General features: G+C 41.9%; 1 protein-coding gene across 2 annotated transcripts in view; it reads right to left on the bottom strand.

Moving 5' to 3' along the window:
• RPS6KA5 (ribosomal protein S6 kinase A5) overlaps nt 1-21,482 on the bottom strand; it is a 170,033-nt gene extending 148,551 nt beyond the window's left edge. The window contains exon 1 of one of the 2 annotated variants that reach the window (XM_033107160.1): nt 21,037-21,482. In XM_033107160.1, the coding sequence (XP_032963051.1) occupies nt 21,037-21,130 (94 nt within the window). In that variant the 5' untranslated portion in view covers nt 21,131-21,482. Of the gene's footprint in view, nt 1-20,682; nt 20,829-21,036 lie in introns of those variants that run through there. The other variant, XM_033107162.1, reaches the window with a different exon arrangement.
• Between the last annotated feature and the right edge of the window lie 314 nt (nt 21,483-21,796).

Raw genomic sequence — 21,796 nt, 5'->3', positions numbered from 1 at the left:
GATACATGGAGAATTACTACAGCATTCTTGGCACTTTATATATTTTTTATAATTATTATTTTTAAGCTATTCCATGGTTAAAATAACTTTTTTAAACTACAGAGGATAAATGTTGAATAAGAGTCATCTTTTCCACAGTACAAAAAAACAGAAAGACAAGAAAACGTACATAATTTCAGACAGAAATAAGTGATTGAAACAAGTATAAAATAGCCTTACTACTTTTTCAGTCAACTAAGTCAGGGTTTGTTACTAACAATAAAGAAAATGGAATTCAATCCATTGTTCATTCCCTCAAATATCTGAGTTACTGACTATAGTTCAGACATGATTCTATGTGATTAAATACAACTGTGAACAAAAGACAGAATCCCTGCCCCCATAGAATTTTAATGCCAGTAGGGAGTCCAAAGCAATAGGGGAATAAGAAATGTTTCACTATAATCAAAATTACTCTACCCAGCAAAGCTATCATTTAGAATCAAAGGACAGATAAAGAGCTTCCCAGACAAGAAAAAGCTAAACGAGTTCATCACCACCAAACCAGTGTGACAAGAAATGTTAAAGGGACTTCTCTAAGAAGAAAAAAAAAAGATCAAAAATATGAATAATAAAATGTCAATAACTACAAATCTATCAATAATTACTTTAAATGAAATGGGTTAAATGTGTCAATCAAAAGACATAGGATGGGGCCCGCCCGGTGGCTCTGGCGGTTGGAGCTCCATGCTTCTAACTCCGAAGGCTGCCGGTTCGATTCCCACATGGGCCAGTGGGCTCTCAACCACAATGTTGCCAGTTCAACTCCTCGAGTCCCGCAAGGGATAGTGGGCAGTGCCTCCTGCATCTAAGATTGAACAGGATGGCTCAGTTGGTTGGAGCGCGTCCTCTCAACCACAAGGTTGCCAGTTCGATTCCTCGACTCCCGCAAGGGATGGTGGGCTGCACCCCCTGCAACTAGCAACAGCAACTGGACCTGGAGCTGAGCTGCGCCTTACACAACTAAGATTGAAAGGACAACAACTTGACTGGGAAAAGTCCCGAAAGTATACACTGTTCCCCAATAAAGTCCTACTCCCCTTCCCCAATAAAAAAAAGACATAGGATGACTAAGTGGATAAAAAAACAAAACCCCTACATATGCTGCCTACAAGAGACTCACTTCAGATTGAAAGACACACACAGACTGAAAGTAAAGGGATGGAAAAAGGTATTTCATAAAAATGGGGGAAAAAAAAGATGGGGCACTAATACTTACATCGGACAAAATAGTCTTTGAAACAAAGGCTACAGAAATAGACAAAGAAGGACCCACTAATCCCACTTCAGATCCCACTTCAGAGTATTTATCTGAAGAAACCGAAAGCGCCACTTCGAGGGGACGTGTGCATCCATATGTTCACTGCATATGTTCACTGCAGCATTGTTTCCAATGGCCAAGGTGTGGAGGCAGCCTGGGCGTCCGTAGATGGATGAATGGATAAAGAGGAGGTGGTACAGATATACCATGGAATATTACCCAGCCATAAAAAAGAATGAAATCTCGCCATCTGCAATAACATGGATGGACATAATTTGAGACAGAAAGAGGGTATCGTGCTGAGCGGAGTCAGTCCGACAGAGAAAAATAAATGTCATATGATTTCACTTATATGTGGAATCTAGAGGACAGGATAAACAAACAAAACAGAAACCATTTGGTTGGTTGCTTTACAGAGAGCATTTTGATGGCTGCCAGATGGAGGGGTTGGGATGATGGGTGAAGGGGGAAAGGGATTAAGAAGTACAAATTGGTACGTACAAAACAGTCCTGGGGATGTAGGGTGACAGCATGGGGAACACAGTCAGTAATATGTAATAACAATGTATAGTGTCAGATGGGTATTGGATTTATTGGAGCGATTACTTCGTAACTCATATAAATGTCTAATGTTGTACACCTGAAACTAATATAATATTGTATGTCAACTGTAATTGAAAAAGAAAAATATATATATACATGAATATAAATAAAAAAATGTTTCAGAACAGTCAATGTGAACATAAAAACTCAACAAGCCATGTTAAGCAGAGTGGGGGCCCAGCCAAACATGCAAAATCAGAAAGATTTCTATGCTCCAGCAACACTCAGAAACCCAAAAGAGAAAAAGTTAACTTTAGAAAGTTGTAATTTGGAGTTTTAAAAAGATAACTTTTATGCTGATTTACAGTAATACATGCCAGCGTCCAAAGCTTATCATCACTGCTGACAGGGTACAGCGACGCTGAAGTCAGAGTTCAGCAAACCCAACCACCCCAAGTTCGAATAAAGAACTATCACAAAAGAGAAGATGGTCAAGTTTGAGCTGAGTGTTTAAAAGTACAGAGAAACTTCTTGGTTTGGGGGACAATGAAGGCTGCCCCATTCCAAATCTTCCAGTTCACTAAAAAAAACCACACAAACAAAACAAAACAAACAAACAAAAAAAACACCATAAAACCAACAAAGAGAGGAAATAAAACCACCTATGACCCGTGCCTTTGGCAATACTAGAAGACAGAGAATGCAACCTTCAAATGACCTGTAACAGAAAAACAGACCAAATGCCAACAGCGCTCCCGCCACCCCCACACCAAGTGTGGTGTGGAGACACGGAGATACACTTACGAGATACTGAAAAAGTAGAGGAGCTCTGAGGGCTTAGACAAAGACAAGATCATCCCCAGAGAAGGTGCAACCATAAAAGCCAAAATGCTCCATGCAGGTTAGGACCTGCAGTTTAGAGCATGGCCAGAAAAGAAGCTTGAGGATCAGTGGGACTGGACAGAAATGACAGCCTCGAAGGACAGCTGCTGAGAGCAAAGCAGAGAGAGAGAACGAGGGGAGGTGCCACTGGAGACATGGCAGTGAAGGGAAAAAAGGGAACGAGAGGGAAACATTAAGCATCCCACAGAAACTAAAGAGAAACAAGACATATCCCAACCCTTCCCACAACACCTCCATACAAGGAAGAGTACAGAGAAGATGCTATGGAACTCTCTCAGTAGGGAATGAACAGATACACAAAAAGCAGACCACAGACACAGAAAACTACTGTTTAAAAAACTCAGAAAATGCTAATAAAAGCATTTCAGCTGATGAATCCCTCCTCCTCCAAAAGAAAACTCACAGAGCTAAAGAAAATGGTAACACAACATTCCAAACTGAATTTAAAATCTTGAAACAAGCCATTTGGGATAGTAAAAAAAAAAAGGAAAATCCTGAAGCAGAAATATAAAAACTAAGACAGAAATGAGCAAACAAACAACCCAAAAGAGAAAGAAACAAAACAAAAAGTTGAATGCCAAAAAGAAAGAGAAAAAAAAGTACACATTTTCCAAATAGACTCTGAGGGGTGCATCTCTCTGAAACGCAGCACGAGGACAAACAAAGGAATTTAGTGGCAAAGGGAAGGGCACAACGTGCACAGGACAACTTTTGGCGGCAGAACTGTCAACAGCCCCCATGGACAAGAGGTCAGGCCAGACCACTGAGGACTTGGAAGGACAAGCTAAGATTCCATCTTCAAAGGTGAAAAGGCAGTATAACCAATGAAGAGAACATGTCTGGTCTTCAGATGAATTCAGGTTAGGACTCAGGCTCTACCATGTCCTAAAGTTGTGCTGAGAGAAGCTACTTTGACCATGTTATGCCCTTTATTTGTAATCTGATTGGATGGATGGATGGACAGACAGGTAGGTAGACATATGGATAGACACAGACACACACACACACACACACACACACACACACACACACACACACACACAAACAATTGTACTTGTCTGAGCCTGGGTAAAGGACCAAGGAGGGTGACACTGGAAAGGAGCATGAGCCAGTACAAGGGTACCTTACGAAAATACTCACTGGTGCGGGCAACGGGAGCTCAGTCTTGCCAAGACTCTACGGAATGATTAGAAAGCTCTTAGAATTGTCTGTGCAAAGACAGGAGAAGCATGTCTCCATTGGATCCTGGCCCCTAGGGGGAGCATTAACCTCCCAGCACATCCAGGCTGAACGTGCTCTGTGCCCTCCGACCTGTATCTCCTGCTGGGTGAGCCTTGGAGAAGCTGTGAGGCAGAAAGAAAAGATGCACAGGAAATATAATTGAGACAAGACACTGTCAGGCAAAGTGAGCTGAAGCCTGCACGGAAGTCTGAAGATAATGTGAAGTGGTACTTCAGAGGTCACTGATGGAATATATAATAGCTCAAACTCCCCTTTGCCTCTGTCGTTGAACATATATGTATCAAATGAGCACATTGTATACCTTAAACTTACACAATGTTATATGTCAATTAGACCTCAATAAAGCTAGAGAAGAAATAAATACATTGGTCACTGAGTTGTCACAAAGGAACTAGCTTAGCTAATAAACATGGTGACGGGGAGGAATTATCTTGAACTCAAGGGATTTACTGTTTCTGTTGCTTCTATGCCTGGTGAATAACGCTGAAGAGACATTTGGAGCGGCCATAATCCAACACGGGGGCAAGTAACTGAAGGCTCAGATCCCTCCGAGATGAAGGTCTTCATCATACAAGTCAAGTAACATCCTGGTTGGTTGTCCATCTTTCCTGCCCTATGACCTATTAGCCACTGCCACAGAGCTCTGTGGGTCGGGGCACCCTGAATGCCACTCTGGCCCATTATGGTAATTATATCCACCTCGACCCTGATGGTAAATACCACCATCTGGCCTCTATTATTCCAGAATCCCATCATTTCTATGAATACTAAGGAATCCAGTGCCATGGAAGCGTCTCCTATCAACCCCAGCCTGTTTTCCTTCAGCAGTGCATTCGTTATCCTTAGGAAATGAAATGTTTTCTTTGTACCCTCCTAAGGAACACGGTCAGGTGGTGTGTTCTCCATCTCACATAATAAATCCAGTTGAATAGTCTCTCTTCTCTGAGACTTCTGACCTTGATACTCTGTCAAAGCAATCTTTGCATATTTATCTAATCTACTGTCAGTCATATTCATGTCCAAGCTTCAAGAAACCATCTCAGCAGCAGCACATTAGGACCAGGTTACTAGGAAGTTAAATCCTGAGTTATGATAAGTGCTCCATATTAATAAATTCTCCTCTCTCCAGCCTTATTATTCTGCCATTCCTGGCCCAATACCTGGTCCAATGCCACTCCCCACATGCTCCTCCGATCCCAATGGGTACGTATTTGGCCAGGTCCTGGAATTCTCTGCCTGAGTTTGTATTTCCTCCCAACATGAACATCCCTGGCCTAATTCGATTATGCTGAAACTGCATCTAGTTATTGTTCTGGAAGGAACGGGTATGGAGCGGAACAGGCTGAAGGCGGGCAAGCATTATCTTGTGAGGCATCCACCTCAGTCGGATCTCTGTGTGGTCTCCAAAAAAGGAAAGGCTGTTCTCTTCTAACAAGGTGTTGATTCTGCCTGCCCAGAGGGATTCAGGGAAAGTCCGGAGTTCAAGATGCTCAGGTTCATCCACCTAGATGTTCCTTTCTGAGATGCCTGCACTGAGAACTGGCTGGCTGACATCTGTCATTCTCTTATTTTCAAGTTTTCTGAAGGTAAAAGAAGCCAGTAAACCTTAAAGTCCCCGTAATTACCATTGTCCCTATACCACTGAAGTCCCAGGGCTATCACATAACCCAACACACCACCTCCTATTCAACGCCAGTCCCAACTCCTGCAGGTGGGAGTCTTCATAATTGTTCTGTCACACCTGCCAGGGTTACCACCACGACTACCGCCAGCAATGGGGCCCTTGCTACAGCCTCACCAGCCGGTGAGCCACTCCAGTACCCTATCCAAGGAATGCTTTCAAGAGCCACTTTTAACTACCTGTGTTAGCTGGGACTCATGTGCAAGCAATTTATTTGGAAGGTAACCCCAGTGAAAAGGAGGAAGAACTCAGGAAACTGCAATTGGAAAGAAGAAAAAGCCAACACCAGGATGCATGGTCAACTCAATTTGATCTAGACCTTTTGAGGAACGTATAGAATGCCTCTCAGAATTTTCTATTCTACGCTACGATCAATAAAGGAAGTATTTATTATCAACTCCCCACCCCATGAGAGTTACCCCAGGGGGACATGAACACCCTACACTCTGGGACGTGCACCCATACTTGCCATGCCAGCTCCTACCAGGTTCTAAATCTTGGAGTAGGAGTCAAAGTCCTGGGGCAGAAAGTGAAAAATGTGCAGCCTGCATGCGTGAAATGAGATGTCATCAACTGGAAGTGAGTTGTTGCCCACACTGAACTGTCGCTGCCGCAGTGGGATGTGAGCTTGTGCACCAGCGGTGTCGGATACGATACCAATCACGTCGCTGTGTGTTGCAAGGATTAGAGGAGACATGCGAAATGCTTGGCAGAGTACCTAACTCATGAAGCTCGATAAACGATAGCTATGATATTATCGTTCAGCTGGACACTGAACTAAGACTGTGTAGTATCCTTAGTAACACTAAACAAGATCCAGACCAGGGGGATATTTCCGAGTTATAATCGACACAACTGAGAGAGCACACTGGTGGGCAGCGAGAACGTAGGAAGGGAGAGGAAGAAGTCCAGCCTGCTTCTAGCTAGGGTCCTGGCAGGGTGGAGAATAGCAATGACACTAAATGAAATACAGACAGCGAGGGAGAAGCATTATTCAACTTCAGAGCGTAAGGTACCTGTGGGCTATGCAAATGTTTTATGTGCAGTAGGCAGTTGGAAGTAACGGACAAGAAACTCTATTTTCTAAGGTGAAAATAAGAGACTCGGATGGTAGTTCAAGCCATGATGATATCTTGATTTTCCAGGAAGAGTGTGTACAGTGACAGCAAAAGAAGGCAGACAATGGATTATCGGCATTTAAGAGACAAGCAGAAGGGCAGAGGCGGGTGAAAGAGACGGGGCAGTCAGTGATGGAGAGCCAGGCGGCAGAGCATAGTGTCACTGGGTGAAGGGAGGACAGTATTGACGACCCAGCAGCCACTGCTCTAAGATTAACTGGAGACATTCCACCTGATTCGGAAAGCAGGGAGCTGGGAGTAGTAACTTTACAGAGAACAGTTTCCATGGAGTGATTGAGATGGAAGCCTGATGGTACAGCACATCAGAGTGAATGGGAGGTAAAGGCATAAACTGGTTTTTCAAAAGCTAGTGGAAAAGGGAGTAAGAGCAAAAAACTAGACAGAGGGACAGACTTTTTTTTTTTTTTTTTTTACAAGATTCAACTGTGTTTGTGGGACGAAGAATTTGAGGATCAGGGAAAGGAGAGACAAAAAAAATAAGTTCTCCAAGATCTAAAATAGAAGATTTCAAGATGTAAGAGCACAATCTGACTCAATTATCTTTATTTAATACTTTGGCTTTGTTTTTAATAGACCACCTAGGAAATATGTATTTAGCATCTAATTTATTGAGACCAACCTAATAAAGCTGTGAAGTAGCTTTCCTTATAAAACCTTGTCTTTTCTTTTTTTTTTTTTTAAAGATTTTATTGGGGAAGGGGAGCAGGACTTTATTGGGGAACAGTGTGTACTTCCAGGACTTTTTTCCAAGTCAAGTTGTGCTTTCAATCTTAGTTGTGGAGGGTGCCATTCAGCTTCAAGTTGTTGTCCTTTCAGTCTTAGTTGTGGAGGGCACAGCTCAGCTCCAGGTCCAGTTGCCGTTTTCTAGTTGCAGGGGGCGCAGCCCACCATCCCTTGCAGGAGTCGAACTGGAAACCTTGTGGTTGAGAGGATGCGCTCCAACGAACTGAGCCATCTGGGTGCTCAGCGGCAGCTCAGCTCAAGGTGCCGTGTTCAATCTTAGTTGCAGGGGGCACTGCCCACCATCCCTTGCGGGAGTCAAACGGGCAACCTTGTGGTTGAGAGCCCACTGGCCCATGTGGGAATCAAACCAGCAGCCTTAGGAGTTAGGAGCATGGAGCTCTAACGGCCTGAGCCACCGGGCCAGCCCCAACCTTGTCTTTTCTTACTCACCATTACAAAAACATAAGCTTCTTGGACTAATTGCGTTTCATTCAAAAGGTGACAATTGTATGCAGTGAGAAAGAACCCTTTCTCTGCTATTTCAGTTTTTTATTTTTCTTTTCGTCAGGGCAAAGTACATTATTTATAAAACAATTTACCAGATAAGCTCTAATGTAGGAGGTACCCAGCATAGTATGGACAGCACGTACATAATTGAAATCTAAAATCTTTGATCTCTGTCTGCAGGGTCCAATTAGCGCAGTTCTACAAAATAAGCTTGAAAATAAGCTAAATCGCTAGCACATTAAGTTCCTTTTAACTGCCAGGTGGTAAGCTATTCTGAAGCTGTTTAGATTTATGGTTGGGCCTCAAACCACATCTCTGGACAGCATTCTGTTGGAGACAGAACAAAGTTAAATTTAATATCTGTGTACTTTAAAACAATGCTGCCCACTTTTCTTTTACTGCCGGGATCACTTACCTTCAAGACTCACTGTACTTTTGGTGCATAAAACAGCAGTGTTTACTTATCCAACTGATTTTGGGATTACATTGAGCCAATACGAAAACTGAGTCAATAACAAATGCTTATAAAGTAGGAACAAGCAGACCTTTTTCCCCAATACTTGTACCAAATAATTTTAACTTAGAAGAACTGAACTAAATATAAAACATTTCGGAAAGAAGAAAAAGAACATAATGCTTACTAAGAATTTTGGCATGATGCAGACCTGTTTAGGGAACCGACCTCTAGAAAACACAGAAGCATTCTCATGGCTTTGCCTGAAAACATCTTCCTATAAGTCATTATATAGTATTCTAAAAAGTTTTATCTTGTAGCATGTAAATTTTGTGTCAACTTCTTGTGGTTTTCCAGTTAAAATATTTTTAAAGACCGGAATAACAATATTTTAAACTAATGTGGCTAGTTTTCCTTCTTGAATAAAGAATCGCTTTTTCTTCACAATTCATGAAGGAAAAAACACTCCAGGAGCTCAAAACTTCCTTATCTTCCTGCCACCAAATCTACAAATACACCTGTATCCTTTCCCTCTTCTCTCCTATTATAATAGAAGCAGTGGGCCTTCTGAGAGGCCAATCTTGCCCCCCGCCACCACCACTATCCTATGTCCCCCTTCTCAGGGACCTTGATGCCATCAGCTATCCCCTTGTCTGTATACTTTTAATCACTTTCTCTGGCACGGATCCAGACTAGTGGTATTTAAGCATGTTCTAGCATCACTCATCTTAAAACAACAAATAACACCTCCACCTCCAAACCCCACATTCCTCTCTGGCTAAGCTTCTCTCTTGAACCCCCTCCAGAAACAAGTCTCTCAAAAAGTTATATTCACTTGCATACACTCCTCAACCCATTCCAATGTGGCTTCTTCCGGTCAAATCTCCACCCAAACTGCTATTGACAAGGATGTTAGCTGGTTAGTCATGTCTGACAAACTCCCCTTGAGGCACCTTCTCTCCTTGGCTTCCATAACACGAGTTCCTAGGTTTTCTCCTGGGTTTTTTTCTGGCTGTTCCTCCTCTGTATCCTTTCTTAGCAATTCCTTTTCTATCCATCCTCCAAGTTTTGGAGTTTTTCAGGGCTCAGTTCTGAGTCCTCTTCCTTTCTCTCCATTCTACAATGTCTCCTAAGGTGATCTCTTCTACACCTGGGCTTTAAATATCACCTAAGTGCCCATATGCTAGGATTTTTATCTGCAGCCTGGATATATCTTTTCCAAGCTCCAGACCCATATTCCACTGATGACATAAAACACAGTAGTTTAGACGAGCCTTGAGGCCAGACTGCATGGGTGTCAAACGTAGTTCTCCTACTTACTTCCTGGGTAACCCTGCGCAAGTCGGTGACCAGTTATAAAATTTGAATAAAAATAACAGTACTCATTTCCTAAGTTTATTGTGTGGATTAAATGAATTGATGAAAGCACCTGCTATGTAGCATACAGTAAGCTTTCATTGTCCATATAGTAAACTTTCATGTGTCCATTAGAATATGTGAAAGGCATCTCAAACTTACTTCGTATAAAACTGGATCCTTCCTTTTCCACCTGCCCTACATGCATCACTCCTGGTTCACCATCTGTGAATTCTAGGCAAAATTCTAAAATGACCCCAATGACCCTTTGCATGACCTCCTGCCCTTCAGTGAGTGAATATGAGAAGATACTACTCCTGTGATAAAGAGATTTTGCAGACGTAATTAAGGTTCCAAATCAGATGACTTTATGATAGGAAGATTATCTAGGTTGACCTGACCTAATCGCGAGACCTAGAGGTCAGAGAAGATCTAGAAGTCAGAGTCAAAGCATGGGAAGGATTTGACCCATCAAGGAAACTGGGACCTCAAGTTGATGACTACAGGAACTGAAATCTGCCAACTACAAGAATGAGCTTGGAAGTGGATTTTTACCCAGAGTCTCTAGATGTGAACTCAGTCTGGCTGCCACCTTAATTTTGGCCATGCTGTGAGAACTTTTAACCTACTGAACTGTAAGCTACTAAATGGGTACTATTAGAAGCCACTAAATTTGTGGTAATTTGTTATGCAGCAATAGAAAATTAATACACCATCTGAACACACAGCACCTTCAAACACACTTGTTCCAGCCAGAAAATCCCATTAACAATATAACACCAAGTTCTGTTGATTCTCTCTCTTAAATACATCTCAAATATATTCACAATTCTTAATTCTAATTGTTACCTAATCCAAACCCGTATATTCCACCTGACCTTCTGCAACAGCCTCCTGCCTGGTCTTCCTTAATACAGTCTTTCCTCCCGTTCTCCCCCCAGCAGTGGGACTTAGTTTTCACATTGCAAAATGCATCTCTGAAAAATCCTTCAATGGCTTGACATTGCACTCAGGATAATACCTGTATCATAACCTACAAAACCATGCACAGAATAGCCCTGTCTACCTTTCCAGTCTCATTTCCTGTGATTCTCATGCTTGGATAGGATACTCAAGCCACAGAGGTCTTTCTTCCCTGGTGTGCCAAGCCATTTTCCCGTTGGGGTCATCTGTGTTGCTTCCTTTGGCAGAAATGATCTATGCCCCCATAGGAACAAGGACATTCCCTGAACATGACTGCCTCACAGAAGCCTTCCCTCAGCCCTCATCCAACGCCAGGTCACCCTGTTAGACACTCTCACATCACCCACTATTTCTTCACAGAATTTATCACAATTGCAATCGTATATTAATAGTTAGTTGTATGATTATGTATTAAAGGTCTTTCTCTTAGGTACAGTTCAATGAGGACAGAAGCCATGTCTAATTTGTTCTCTACTAAAACCCAGCATCTGGTACAGTCCCTGAACTCAACAAATCTAATGGATGAATAAAACTGTGGTGGTTTTGCCCAACTTAGACATGGCAGAATTGGGTCAAAGTTATGAGTTTTGATACGTGTGTGGCTCTGTTATATTCATCCTAATCTAGCCCTAATTATGGTGTTTCCTTACAAACAAATGACGTTTATACTAAAGAAACAGCAAGGGCAAGTTCCCAGGAAAGGATTCTTGCAAATCTACCTCCAAGTCTCAATGCTCATGCCCTCTCAATGCAGCACGCTGTTTAGACATGAAGTGACACATGATCCTTGTTACATATTTTAAACAGCTTTTCCTCTAAGAAAAACATATAGAACTCTACTCCAGACTATTGATGTGGTTAGAGGACAGAGTGCTTCAGTTGACAAAATTTTCCAGGTAACGATGGGATATTCCACTGATGCAGAAGACGGCCTGGTACAAGGACAGCCCTGTGTACTCTCTCCACCTTTCGCCTACTAGAATTCTTCTTTTAAAATATGCCTCTATTTTACTGATTTCTCATTATGCTTTTTTTAGGAAAAAAACAAAAGTGCTATTAATCAATTAGAGACCTCACTTTTTTTTCTTTTTAGGAAAAATATAAAAATAACATAAACACCATACAACAGAGATTTTATTTAAGAAGCAAAACACTGGACAGAAAGTCAAATTTCTTCCCATATTTTCCATATTATTTATGGTGTATATATATATATGTTTACAAATGTGTCTTTACTTACTTATATAGTTACCTAATCCCTACCTTGGTCCAGAAAAGATTTAAGGTAAATTACTTGGCTTAACTAAAGCATAACAAAGCAAGAAAGAAGGAAAAATAAAGTCTAGGGACATAAAACGGTACCCGGAAGAGATTTGAGATGCATGCCAGACCACAACTTTACGTGCTGTAGGCCTGAGATTTGAAGCTTTCTTCAAATCTCTTGACAAAAGCACCAGCTTGACAAAAGAGTTCTGCTCAGGGACCCACTTCAGAGCACGCCTATGAAAACCAGAACAGCTGGTCAAAAGCAGCTTATCTAGGCTTGGGACTAAGATCAGAAAGGAATGTCTTCTTGGATTCCTTAGAGAGGACACCATTCTACTTCGACTAAGCACGACACTTGTTAACCATTTTCTACTAAAACAATGACGGCTTCACATTGTTCTCATACTTAGCTACCCAGGCCTGGGGTAAAATTATCTCTTGGCTTACCCAATCTTAAGCAAGATGTATTAGTTTCCTATTGATGCTGCAAAAAAAAAAAATTAACACAAACTTCATATTTTATTAACAACACACATTTGTTTTCTTATGGTACTGGAGATGAGAAATCTGATACCGGGTCTTACAGAAATAAACTCAAGGTGACAGCAGAGCTCTGTTCCTTTTGGACACTCCAAATATCTGTTCCCCAGCTTCTAGAAGCTGCCCGTATTTCTGGGCTCGTGGCCCCTCCAGCACTGGCAACAATCCCTATTTTTTCCATCTCATCTCCTTTTCTCTCTCTGCTTCCATCCTCCCTTCACTTTCTGTGACTCTGACCCTCCTGCTTCCCTCTTATCAGCGGCCTGGGTTTGCACTGGGCCCACCTGGATAATTCAGGATAATCTTCCATCTTAAAGTCCTTAAATACATCTGCAAGGTTTCTCTGCCATGTAAGGAAACACATTCACAGGTTTCAGGGGTAGGTCCTGGACACTGGTTGCGGGGAAGGGGTCTTTATTCAGCCTACCACACAAGACCTCATCATATACCTGCTTGCAGCTATCTAAATTGTAAGGATGGTGTCACAAAACAGCAAGGTGAGGCCAAATCTACATAATGAGCGTAAAGCCACAAATGGAGAACCTAATCAAAAAAATTTTTAATTCAAGAGTTAATCACAGAATTATTATATCTTTTATATTCCAAATAATTTGATATACTACAAAAATACTATTTACACAACTTTTTGTCAGGAACACACTGATTATATAAAAAGCACACCTACACAAAAACTTGAGTGTGAAATAAAGTAACTGCAATACGAAGCACTATACTAAAAATTGAGAACTTTGCGTATCCTCCCTGCAGGCACAGGGGAAGATGCCTACGGAATATTTTAAAAAAAAAAAAGTGAGAGCGCCAACTCAGTGGCAACTTTAGAAATATGTATATATACACACAAAGTCCAGAGACTTTACATGATTTTCAGAGGAATAGCTATACCTGACCCAGAAGGGTATCGCTAGAGACAAAAATAAGGGCAAGATTCTATTTTAGACCCTATTCATCTTCCCTAGCAAACAAGAGGTATGTAGGAGTGCTCATAACTTTGAGGTGCACAGAGATCCGTAAATCATTATGGGAGCTCAAAGGAGGTAACTGTGACAACCCCTCCCTCCCACTGCATTTTGGGATTGACATCTCTCAACAGTGCATTTAACTGTGAAGCTTCTGTCAACATATGATATTATTATGTTAGATTTTCCCCAGAGGCGTTTTCACCAAGCATCAGCTTTTTTTCCATGGGAAGAAGTCAATCCTGCCCACCCAACCACTTGTGTCTCCAGGTAGCTGAGGTCTCAAGTTCTTCCTTGCTTTGGAATCCAGGTGAACACTGAGTCTTGATACAACAGTAGACTTGCCACCTAAGAAGGATTTTCCCCTTCGGGACTACAGATACAAAATATACCTGAAATCCTCCCTGACTTAAGGGATGAGAGGCCACCTTCTTGGCCCAAGTAGATCATTTTCTTAATCTCTAAAACTTGTGGTAGAAAGTTAAGAAGGGATTTTCCTTTAAGGTCTAGGCTCTAGGGAATTAAACGAGGGTACTATCAATAACCTATTTATAATTTTAACCTTCCTAATGTACCCTATAAAACTAAAGATAGAGCACAAGTTCTGCCTACTCTTCTCAAGGCAAGGAAAGTGTGAATAAATGGAAAAGTACTATAAAAAATATACACACAGAGACAGAAATATATATTTATGCGCGCATAACGTGAAAAGGAGAGCTGCACTGTTCTCACAAATAACTAAGATTTCCACTGAACTCTTTCAAAATCTCTTACCGTAGGTAATAATTATGTTCCTAAAGAGCTAATTATAAATTAAATCAATATAAATGGAATCACATTCAAAGAGCATCAGGGAACTCTTGTTTTCAGTGAGATTCAATCATTAATCCTGTGGTAAAACAGAATTATCTTTTAAAGTCAATCACCATTCCTGACTTTTGTTTATACCAAGGCTTCCATAGACATTCCATAGAACACCTGCTTAATGCTGGTAAGTACTCTGGATATAACTCAATCCAACACCTGTACTTTACAGATGAGAAAACTTGGGCTCAGAAAGCTAAAATGACTTCCCCCAGGTCACACAGCAAGTTGGGAGCAGAGCTAGAAATACATTTAGCTAGAAATCTGTTAGCCTTTACCTACAAGACCCTAAGTAGAGATGCCAGCAGCCAAATAGGTAAGATCTTTAATTGGTGGCAAAAATCAACCCAGCATATTTTGGGGAAACCAGACAGAGGCATCACAAAAAAAAATAAAACTACAAACAAATATCTCTTACGCATATAGAAACAAAAAAATCCTCAACAAAATACTAGCAAACTGAATCCAGCATGGTATTTAAAAAGAAATATATACTATGGCCAAGTGGGATTCAACCCAGGAATGCAAGGTTACCTTAACACTCAAAAATCAATTAATGTAATACTCCATATCAATAATAATAATAAAAAAAAAACCTCACAATCATCTCCACAGATGCAGAAAAAGCATCTGTCAAAATCCAAAACCTTTTCATGATAAAAACACCTCAACCTGATAAAGGACATCTACAAAAAACTCACAGCTAACTTCCTGCTGAATAGTGAAAGACGAAAGCTTTCCCCCTAAGATCAGGAACAAGACGATGTCGCTCTCACCATTCTATTGAACACTGTACTGAAGGTTCTAGCCAGGGCAGTTAAGCAAGAGTTTTAAGTAAAAGGCACGTAGATTGAAAAGGAAGAAGTAAAACTATCTCTATCTGCAGATGACATAATCTTGTAAACAGAAAAGCCTAAAATATCCACCAAATAAAACTAATAGAATTAATAAAGTAGTTCGGCAACAATGCAGGATACAAAACCAAATTGTGTTGTTATACATTTGCAATGAATATTCCAAAAACTAGATTTAAAAAATAATTCCTTTTACAATGGAACATCAAAATGAATAAAATATTTAGGAATAAATTTAAGAAAATAAATGCAAACTTATATGCTGAAAACTACAAAATGTTGAAAGGAAAGAAGATCTAAATAAATGGAAAACCACTGCACATTTATGGATCAGAAGACTTAATATGCTAAGTTGGCGACATTCCCAAAATTGCTCTACAGAGTCAATGCAATCCCGACCAGAATCCCAGCTAGCTTTGCAGAAATTCATGTGGAAATTCAAGGGACCTGGAACAGCCAAAACAATCTTGAAAAAGAAGAACAAAGCTGGAGGACTCACACTTCTCAATTTCAAAACTTACTAAAAAGGTATAATAGTCAAGATGGTGTGGCACTAGCATAAGGACAGACATAAAGATCACTGGATTCGAACTGAGGATCCAGAAATAAACCCATACCTCTCCGATCAATTGATTTTGACAAGGGTGCCAAGACAATAAAATAAGGAAAGAATTAGTCTTTCAATAAATGGATCAAAACTTAAATGTAATAGCTAAAACCATAAAACTCTTAAAAGAAAACAGAGACGTAAATTTTCATGACCTTGGATTAGTGAATGATTTCTTAGATACAACACCAAAAGCACAAGAAACAAAATAAAAAGTAGACAAACTGGACTTAGTCAAAATTAAAGTACTTTGTGCTTCTAAGGATACCATCCAAAAAACAAAAAGACAACTCGCTTCGTTAAAGAATATTTACAAACATATATCTGATATGGAACTTTTATCTAGAATATATAAAGAACTTTCAGATCACAATAATAAAAAGACAAATTAACCAATTAAAAAATAGGCAAAGGATCTTAGTTGACATTTCTCCAAAGATATACAAATGCCCAAAAGCACATGAAAAGATGCTCCATATTGGTAGTCATTAGAGAAATACAAATCAAAACCATAATGAGATACCACTTTATACTCACTAGGATGGCTATAAGCAAAAAGACAGATAATAACAAGTGTTGACAGGAGGTGGACAAATTGGAGCCCTTGTACATTGCTTGTGGGACTGTAAAGTGGTGCAGCTACTTTGGAAAACTTACAAAGTTAATCACAGACTTACCATGTGATCCAGTAATTAACTCTTAGTACATACCCAAAAGAAATGAAAGCGTAAGTCCACACAAAAAACTTGTACACAAATGTACATAGCAGCGTTAATCACAATAGCCAAAAGTGTAAACAACACAAATGTCAATCAACTGATGAATGGATAAACAAAATACGGTATATCCGTCAACGGAATACCATTAATTTAAAAACATGTGTTGTGATACATGACACAACATGGATGAATCTTGAAAACACTATGTTCAGTGAAAAAAGCCAGTCATAAAACACCACATATTGTAAAACGCTATTATATTATAGTGTTCCTAGGCAAATATATAGAAACAGAAAGTAGAATTAGCAGTTGCCTAGGGCTGGGGATGGGTGGTGGAAATGTGGAGTGACTGATATAAAACGGGTAAGACATTTCTTTTTAAAGTGATGGAAATGTTCTAAAATTAGATCGTGCTGATGGTTGTATAACTCTATAAATACATAAAATTCCCTGAATTGTACACTTTAAAGAAGTGGATTTTATGGTATGTAAATTATATCTCAGAAAAAGTGGTTTAACGAAAAAGGTATGGTGGCTTCCACCTTGCTCTCTCTTCAGTCACTTGCTCTGGGGCAGCCAACTGTCATGAGGACATTCAGCCATCCTTATGGAGCATCCTGCCAACAACATGAGTGAGCCGTCTTAGAAGGGGAACCTCAGCTCCTAAACAAGTCTTCAGGAGACTGCAGCCCCGGCCAACATCTCGACTACAACCTCATGAGACACTCCGAGTCAGAACCATCGAGCTAAGCAACGCCGAAATCACGTCGCTTTATACACCCCTCAGTTTGGGGGTAATTTGGTACCCAGCAATAGATAACTAATACCCCTTCCTTAACCCTCTCCTCAGCTAGGCTCTCTCTCCTAATGATGGACACCTAAGGAAGTGTCTTCCCAGGAACCCTCCCTCTTCTAAGAGTTCCTTTTCACCCCCACCCGTAATAGCTGTCACGTTAGTCGGACATACTCCCATTCCCCCGCCTCAGCTGAATGATCCAAAAGAGGGCACCTGACCAGTCGGGCCAATAATGTCCTTTCCTGATTTGTATACGTACCTTAAGCTAAGTAAAAGGCAGTGTCTCTCCAGCACCTGAAGCTGTAAGATCTAAAACTTGAGGCCTGTCAGCAGGCATGTTCTTTCCCATGTGGGAAAAGTTGGACAGCAGTGGAGAAGAATAAAGTCATTACACACAGACAAGCAAAGACGGAGAGAGTACAGACAACATAAGCCTCTGGTTCCAGCGATTCCTGATGCAACTCTATCCTTCCAGTGGGAAGACCATACGCAACCCCAGTACCTAAAACAGCACTCAGTACATAAGAGGTAATGAAATAGTTATTGAATAAGTGAATGGATAAGATAACCCAGTACCCTTCCAATAATACCCCCACCATTTCTTGTTGCTGTTTTTCAACAGAATTAGAGTCGATTATTTGAAACCTAAAAGTCCTAACCTTTTCTTTGCTACCTTTATACTCTGTATATCCCTCTAATATTATACTTATGACAATATATTCTAATGACTGGTTTACATGGCCTCCTCCCCTGCTATCAGAGGGCAAGACGTTTTCTTAGTCATTCTGGTATCATCAGGACCATCTAGTCTAGAAAACATAAAGTGCTCAAGAAATACATGCTTAACCAGTCTAATCAATTCTTTACTCTTCATTCCTTCAGCTTTTATAGCCACTGTCATCAATTTATCAACCAGCTAATATGTCCAACGTACTGAGAATACAATAAATGGTTAGACTTGATCTTACATTTTCATCCATTCAGTGAATTCATTCAATAAATATGTGAGTGCCCACCATATACCAGGGGCTGAAAATAGACAAAGGACATGGATAAAGAATAAAGAACAAGGTCTCAAGGGCCTTACTTTCTAGCACAGACAAGTAGATTGATTATACAGTATTTGTGTGAAATGCTATTAAAGAGACATGCACAGGCTGCTTAGCAGCAGCAGGGATTGTGGGGTGTTAACACTCTACTTCAGAAGACACGTACCGAAAAAGATGATAGGCAGGCAATGTGGCATAGCTTGCCCACAAATGAGCGATTCGTTTTCCAAGTGATATTAGACTAATTCACACACTTGAAGAAAAGACACTGTTATGGAGTGATTTTCAGGTTGACATTCAGCCAACATCTCCTGAGTGCCTAATACGTGCCAAGCAACCTGCGTAGCACTTTTCCAACAGGGTCTCATTCAATTTCTCACACTCTGTAGATGCTAGAAGTGAGTCTGAAAGAGTAAAGTGACTCATCTAAGTCTACACAGCTATAAAATGGCAGAGCTGGGATTTAGAACGAAGTCTTCCAGGTCCAGTCTACACAACTGCAACAATTTCCATGCCCTTCCATGTGACTTTCATTGCCTTTTCATGCATCCTACCGCATACCATACAGTGTTGGCCACAGATGGGCAATCAGCAACTGCTAACTTGATATGACTATAGACTTGTCCACATTTTGAGAAGCAAGGGACCATATCAGATCAAATTACCTTGGCGCCTATTATAGCATCATGTGCTGACAGGAGCACAGTTGGCTGAAGATGAGTGAATTTTTCAAGCTACATTTTAACAGTGTTTTTGACCACTATATCCGGTCAGCAATAAATCAAAATGACTATTCATTTCCTTTGACAGTTAACAGTACTAATGAATTCAGTGTAATCTCACCATCCATCAGAAAAATTTCTGAAATGCAAACTTGAAGCTGATGATTCACACAGTAGAGAAGGGGAAATAAAGCAGTACTCATTGTTTTCTCCAAAACTAGCATTGTTTGCAAAACCCAGAAACTGAGCAGTTGGTTGACTATTAAAAACAAATAAGTTGCTCTTTGGTCATTTAGCAAAAAGCTGCTTGTTGCACTATGGTCAGTGACCAAGGAGCGTATGATTCAAGTAGCTTTTGCAGTACAGCACGATTCTACATATATAAATCAGTGACTCGTTACGTAAGCTAAGAAAAAGAAATTAAAAATCTCCACACAAGAAAGCACCTAACCCTGAGCCAGGCACAAATCAGATATTAATACTGAATACATGTTTTAATAGGCCTTTGAAAACATCAGTTATCTATTAAATTGAGAGAGAAAAATCAAACCAACCAAACCCACACAGGTTATATTAGGAACTTAAAAAGATTATGGAGTAACTGACTCAAGATACATAAATTCACAACGACCAAAAAAACAATGTTTAAAAATGTTGAAATTAGTAACCATGCATTTGACATCCTCTTAAACCAACTCACCACTTGGCACTCCGTGGAATAACTGACAATCAAATTAGAAATAACAAAAACTAAAAGAATAGCGACAGATCGAACTTTACAATCTGTTCAAAACAGTAACAAGATGTCCTAAGCGTGCACCTGAAACCTGCTGTATAAGCTTTGTGTCTACATAATCAAAGAATATCCAATATTCCAAAGTAGCTCCATCAAAAACCTTTATAAATGTCCACAAGAATATTTAATAGTAATAATGAACAACTCACTAATGTAGTATCTGTTCAGAAATAAAAAAGAATCTCTTATATGAAACTGGGCTCCACAGATATAAATTCAAACTTACTCATTAGTCCAAATAAGCATTTTCTAATAGGAACCCTGACCCACACAACGAATAAAGTAACAAGTATAAAGCTGGGACAACTCTAGTGATCTCAAACATCAGAACGTAAGTGCTTAAGCCGGCTAGCTAGTCGCTTTTACCTAGAGCTTTAAATTTATAGACTCTTCATCTCAAGAGACCTCTGAAAGAAATTTAAGGCCAAGTATAGTATTTCATGACAATTGCAAATAAAAGCACTCAGTCCCCGGGGCCTGCGATCCCTCTTTATCTCACTGGAGAATGCACGCCTGAAAAGCGCTGGGACAGCCTCCCTGTTATCTAGTACAGGACCCCAGCACCTTAGGGGATGGTTCCACACAGCCCCACCAGGACCACCTCACGGGAAGCAGAGGGGTGGAGAAGTGAGTCACGCTCCAAAACAAAGTGTCGTTCTCCCCACACTGAGGAAGGCGCACCTTTTACCCCAAACAGGATGCAGTGACAGATGTGTCACCTGTGCGGGAAGGGGGCCCGAAGACATCCTCGGAGACGAGTGCCAACAGGCAGCTGTCGGCTGCCCCACGGGCTCCAACGCCCAGCGCCCGCCGCTCATTCCCCGGCTCCCGAAAACTTTCCGACCGCTCCCCTTGGGCGCGCCCCCACATCCCGGGACCCCGGCCTCCTGCTCCGCCCGCGAGGCCCCGCCCCGGGCCCGCCCCCCGCGGCGACTGCCCAGCCCCGCGCCCCCCCCCCGGCCCGCGCGGGCACCCGCGTGCCCTCGGGGCGCGCCCCCGCGCCGGGCCCGGCCGGCAGAAGGCGGGGTCGCTCACCCGTCCGCAGCTCGTGCTTGACAGTGAGGACCTGCTCTCCCCCGGCGCCTCCGTCCCCGCTGGTCCCCGCGGCGCCGCTGCCGCCCTCCTCCATCTTCTCCGTTTTCCGATCCCGCGGGGCTCTACAAGGGGACCCGAGAGACAGAGGACGCCCGGCCCCTCACAGCTCCCGCTGCAGCCCCAGGAGCCGCGGTGCGGCGGCTCCAGCACTCGGACGCAGAGACGAGTCTCTTTCCCGCTCTGGCCGCACGGCTCGCTCCTCCGCCTCCTCCCCCTACGGCGGGCACCGCTAGTACCGCGCAACCAAACCGCCCCCTGGTCCGCCGCCTCCTCCTTCAAGCCGCTCCGCCCACAGCCAGCAAGGTACAGGAGCCATTCGAGCCGCCATCGCTTATTGGGCACAGAGCGCGCGCATCTGTCAACGCCGGCTTCCATTGGGCAATCCGCTCTGATGCTTCTCGAGCTACCCCGCCCCGCTCCTCGAATTGTTGTTGCTTGGCGGGGAGGCAGGAGAGGGAGGAGCGCGACCACTCCGATTGGTGAAATCGAGATTGTGCGCCGCCCACTTCCACTGTTGCGCACGCGCAGTCGGGACCTTCCCTTCCCTGACCTCCCCAGAATGGTCACACCCCTATTCCCCAGCTTCGATCTGTTAGTAAATAGTGTCTAGTAGTCAGGAGGATCTCGGGGTCTCTGATTGGCTAATGCTGAAAGGGCGGAGAGGGCTGATTTTAATGTTTGGTCTGCCAATCACCGTGGA

This window comes from Rhinolophus ferrumequinum, chromosome 6, assembly GCF_004115265.2.
Source record: "Rhinolophus ferrumequinum isolate MPI-CBG mRhiFer1 chromosome 6, mRhiFer1_v1.p, whole genome shotgun sequence".
NCBI lineage: Eukaryota > Metazoa > Chordata > Mammalia > Chiroptera > Rhinolophidae > Rhinolophus > Rhinolophus ferrumequinum.
The sequence above is the reverse complement of the archived record's forward strand: the minus strand, read 5'-3'. Positions and strand labels throughout refer to the sequence as shown.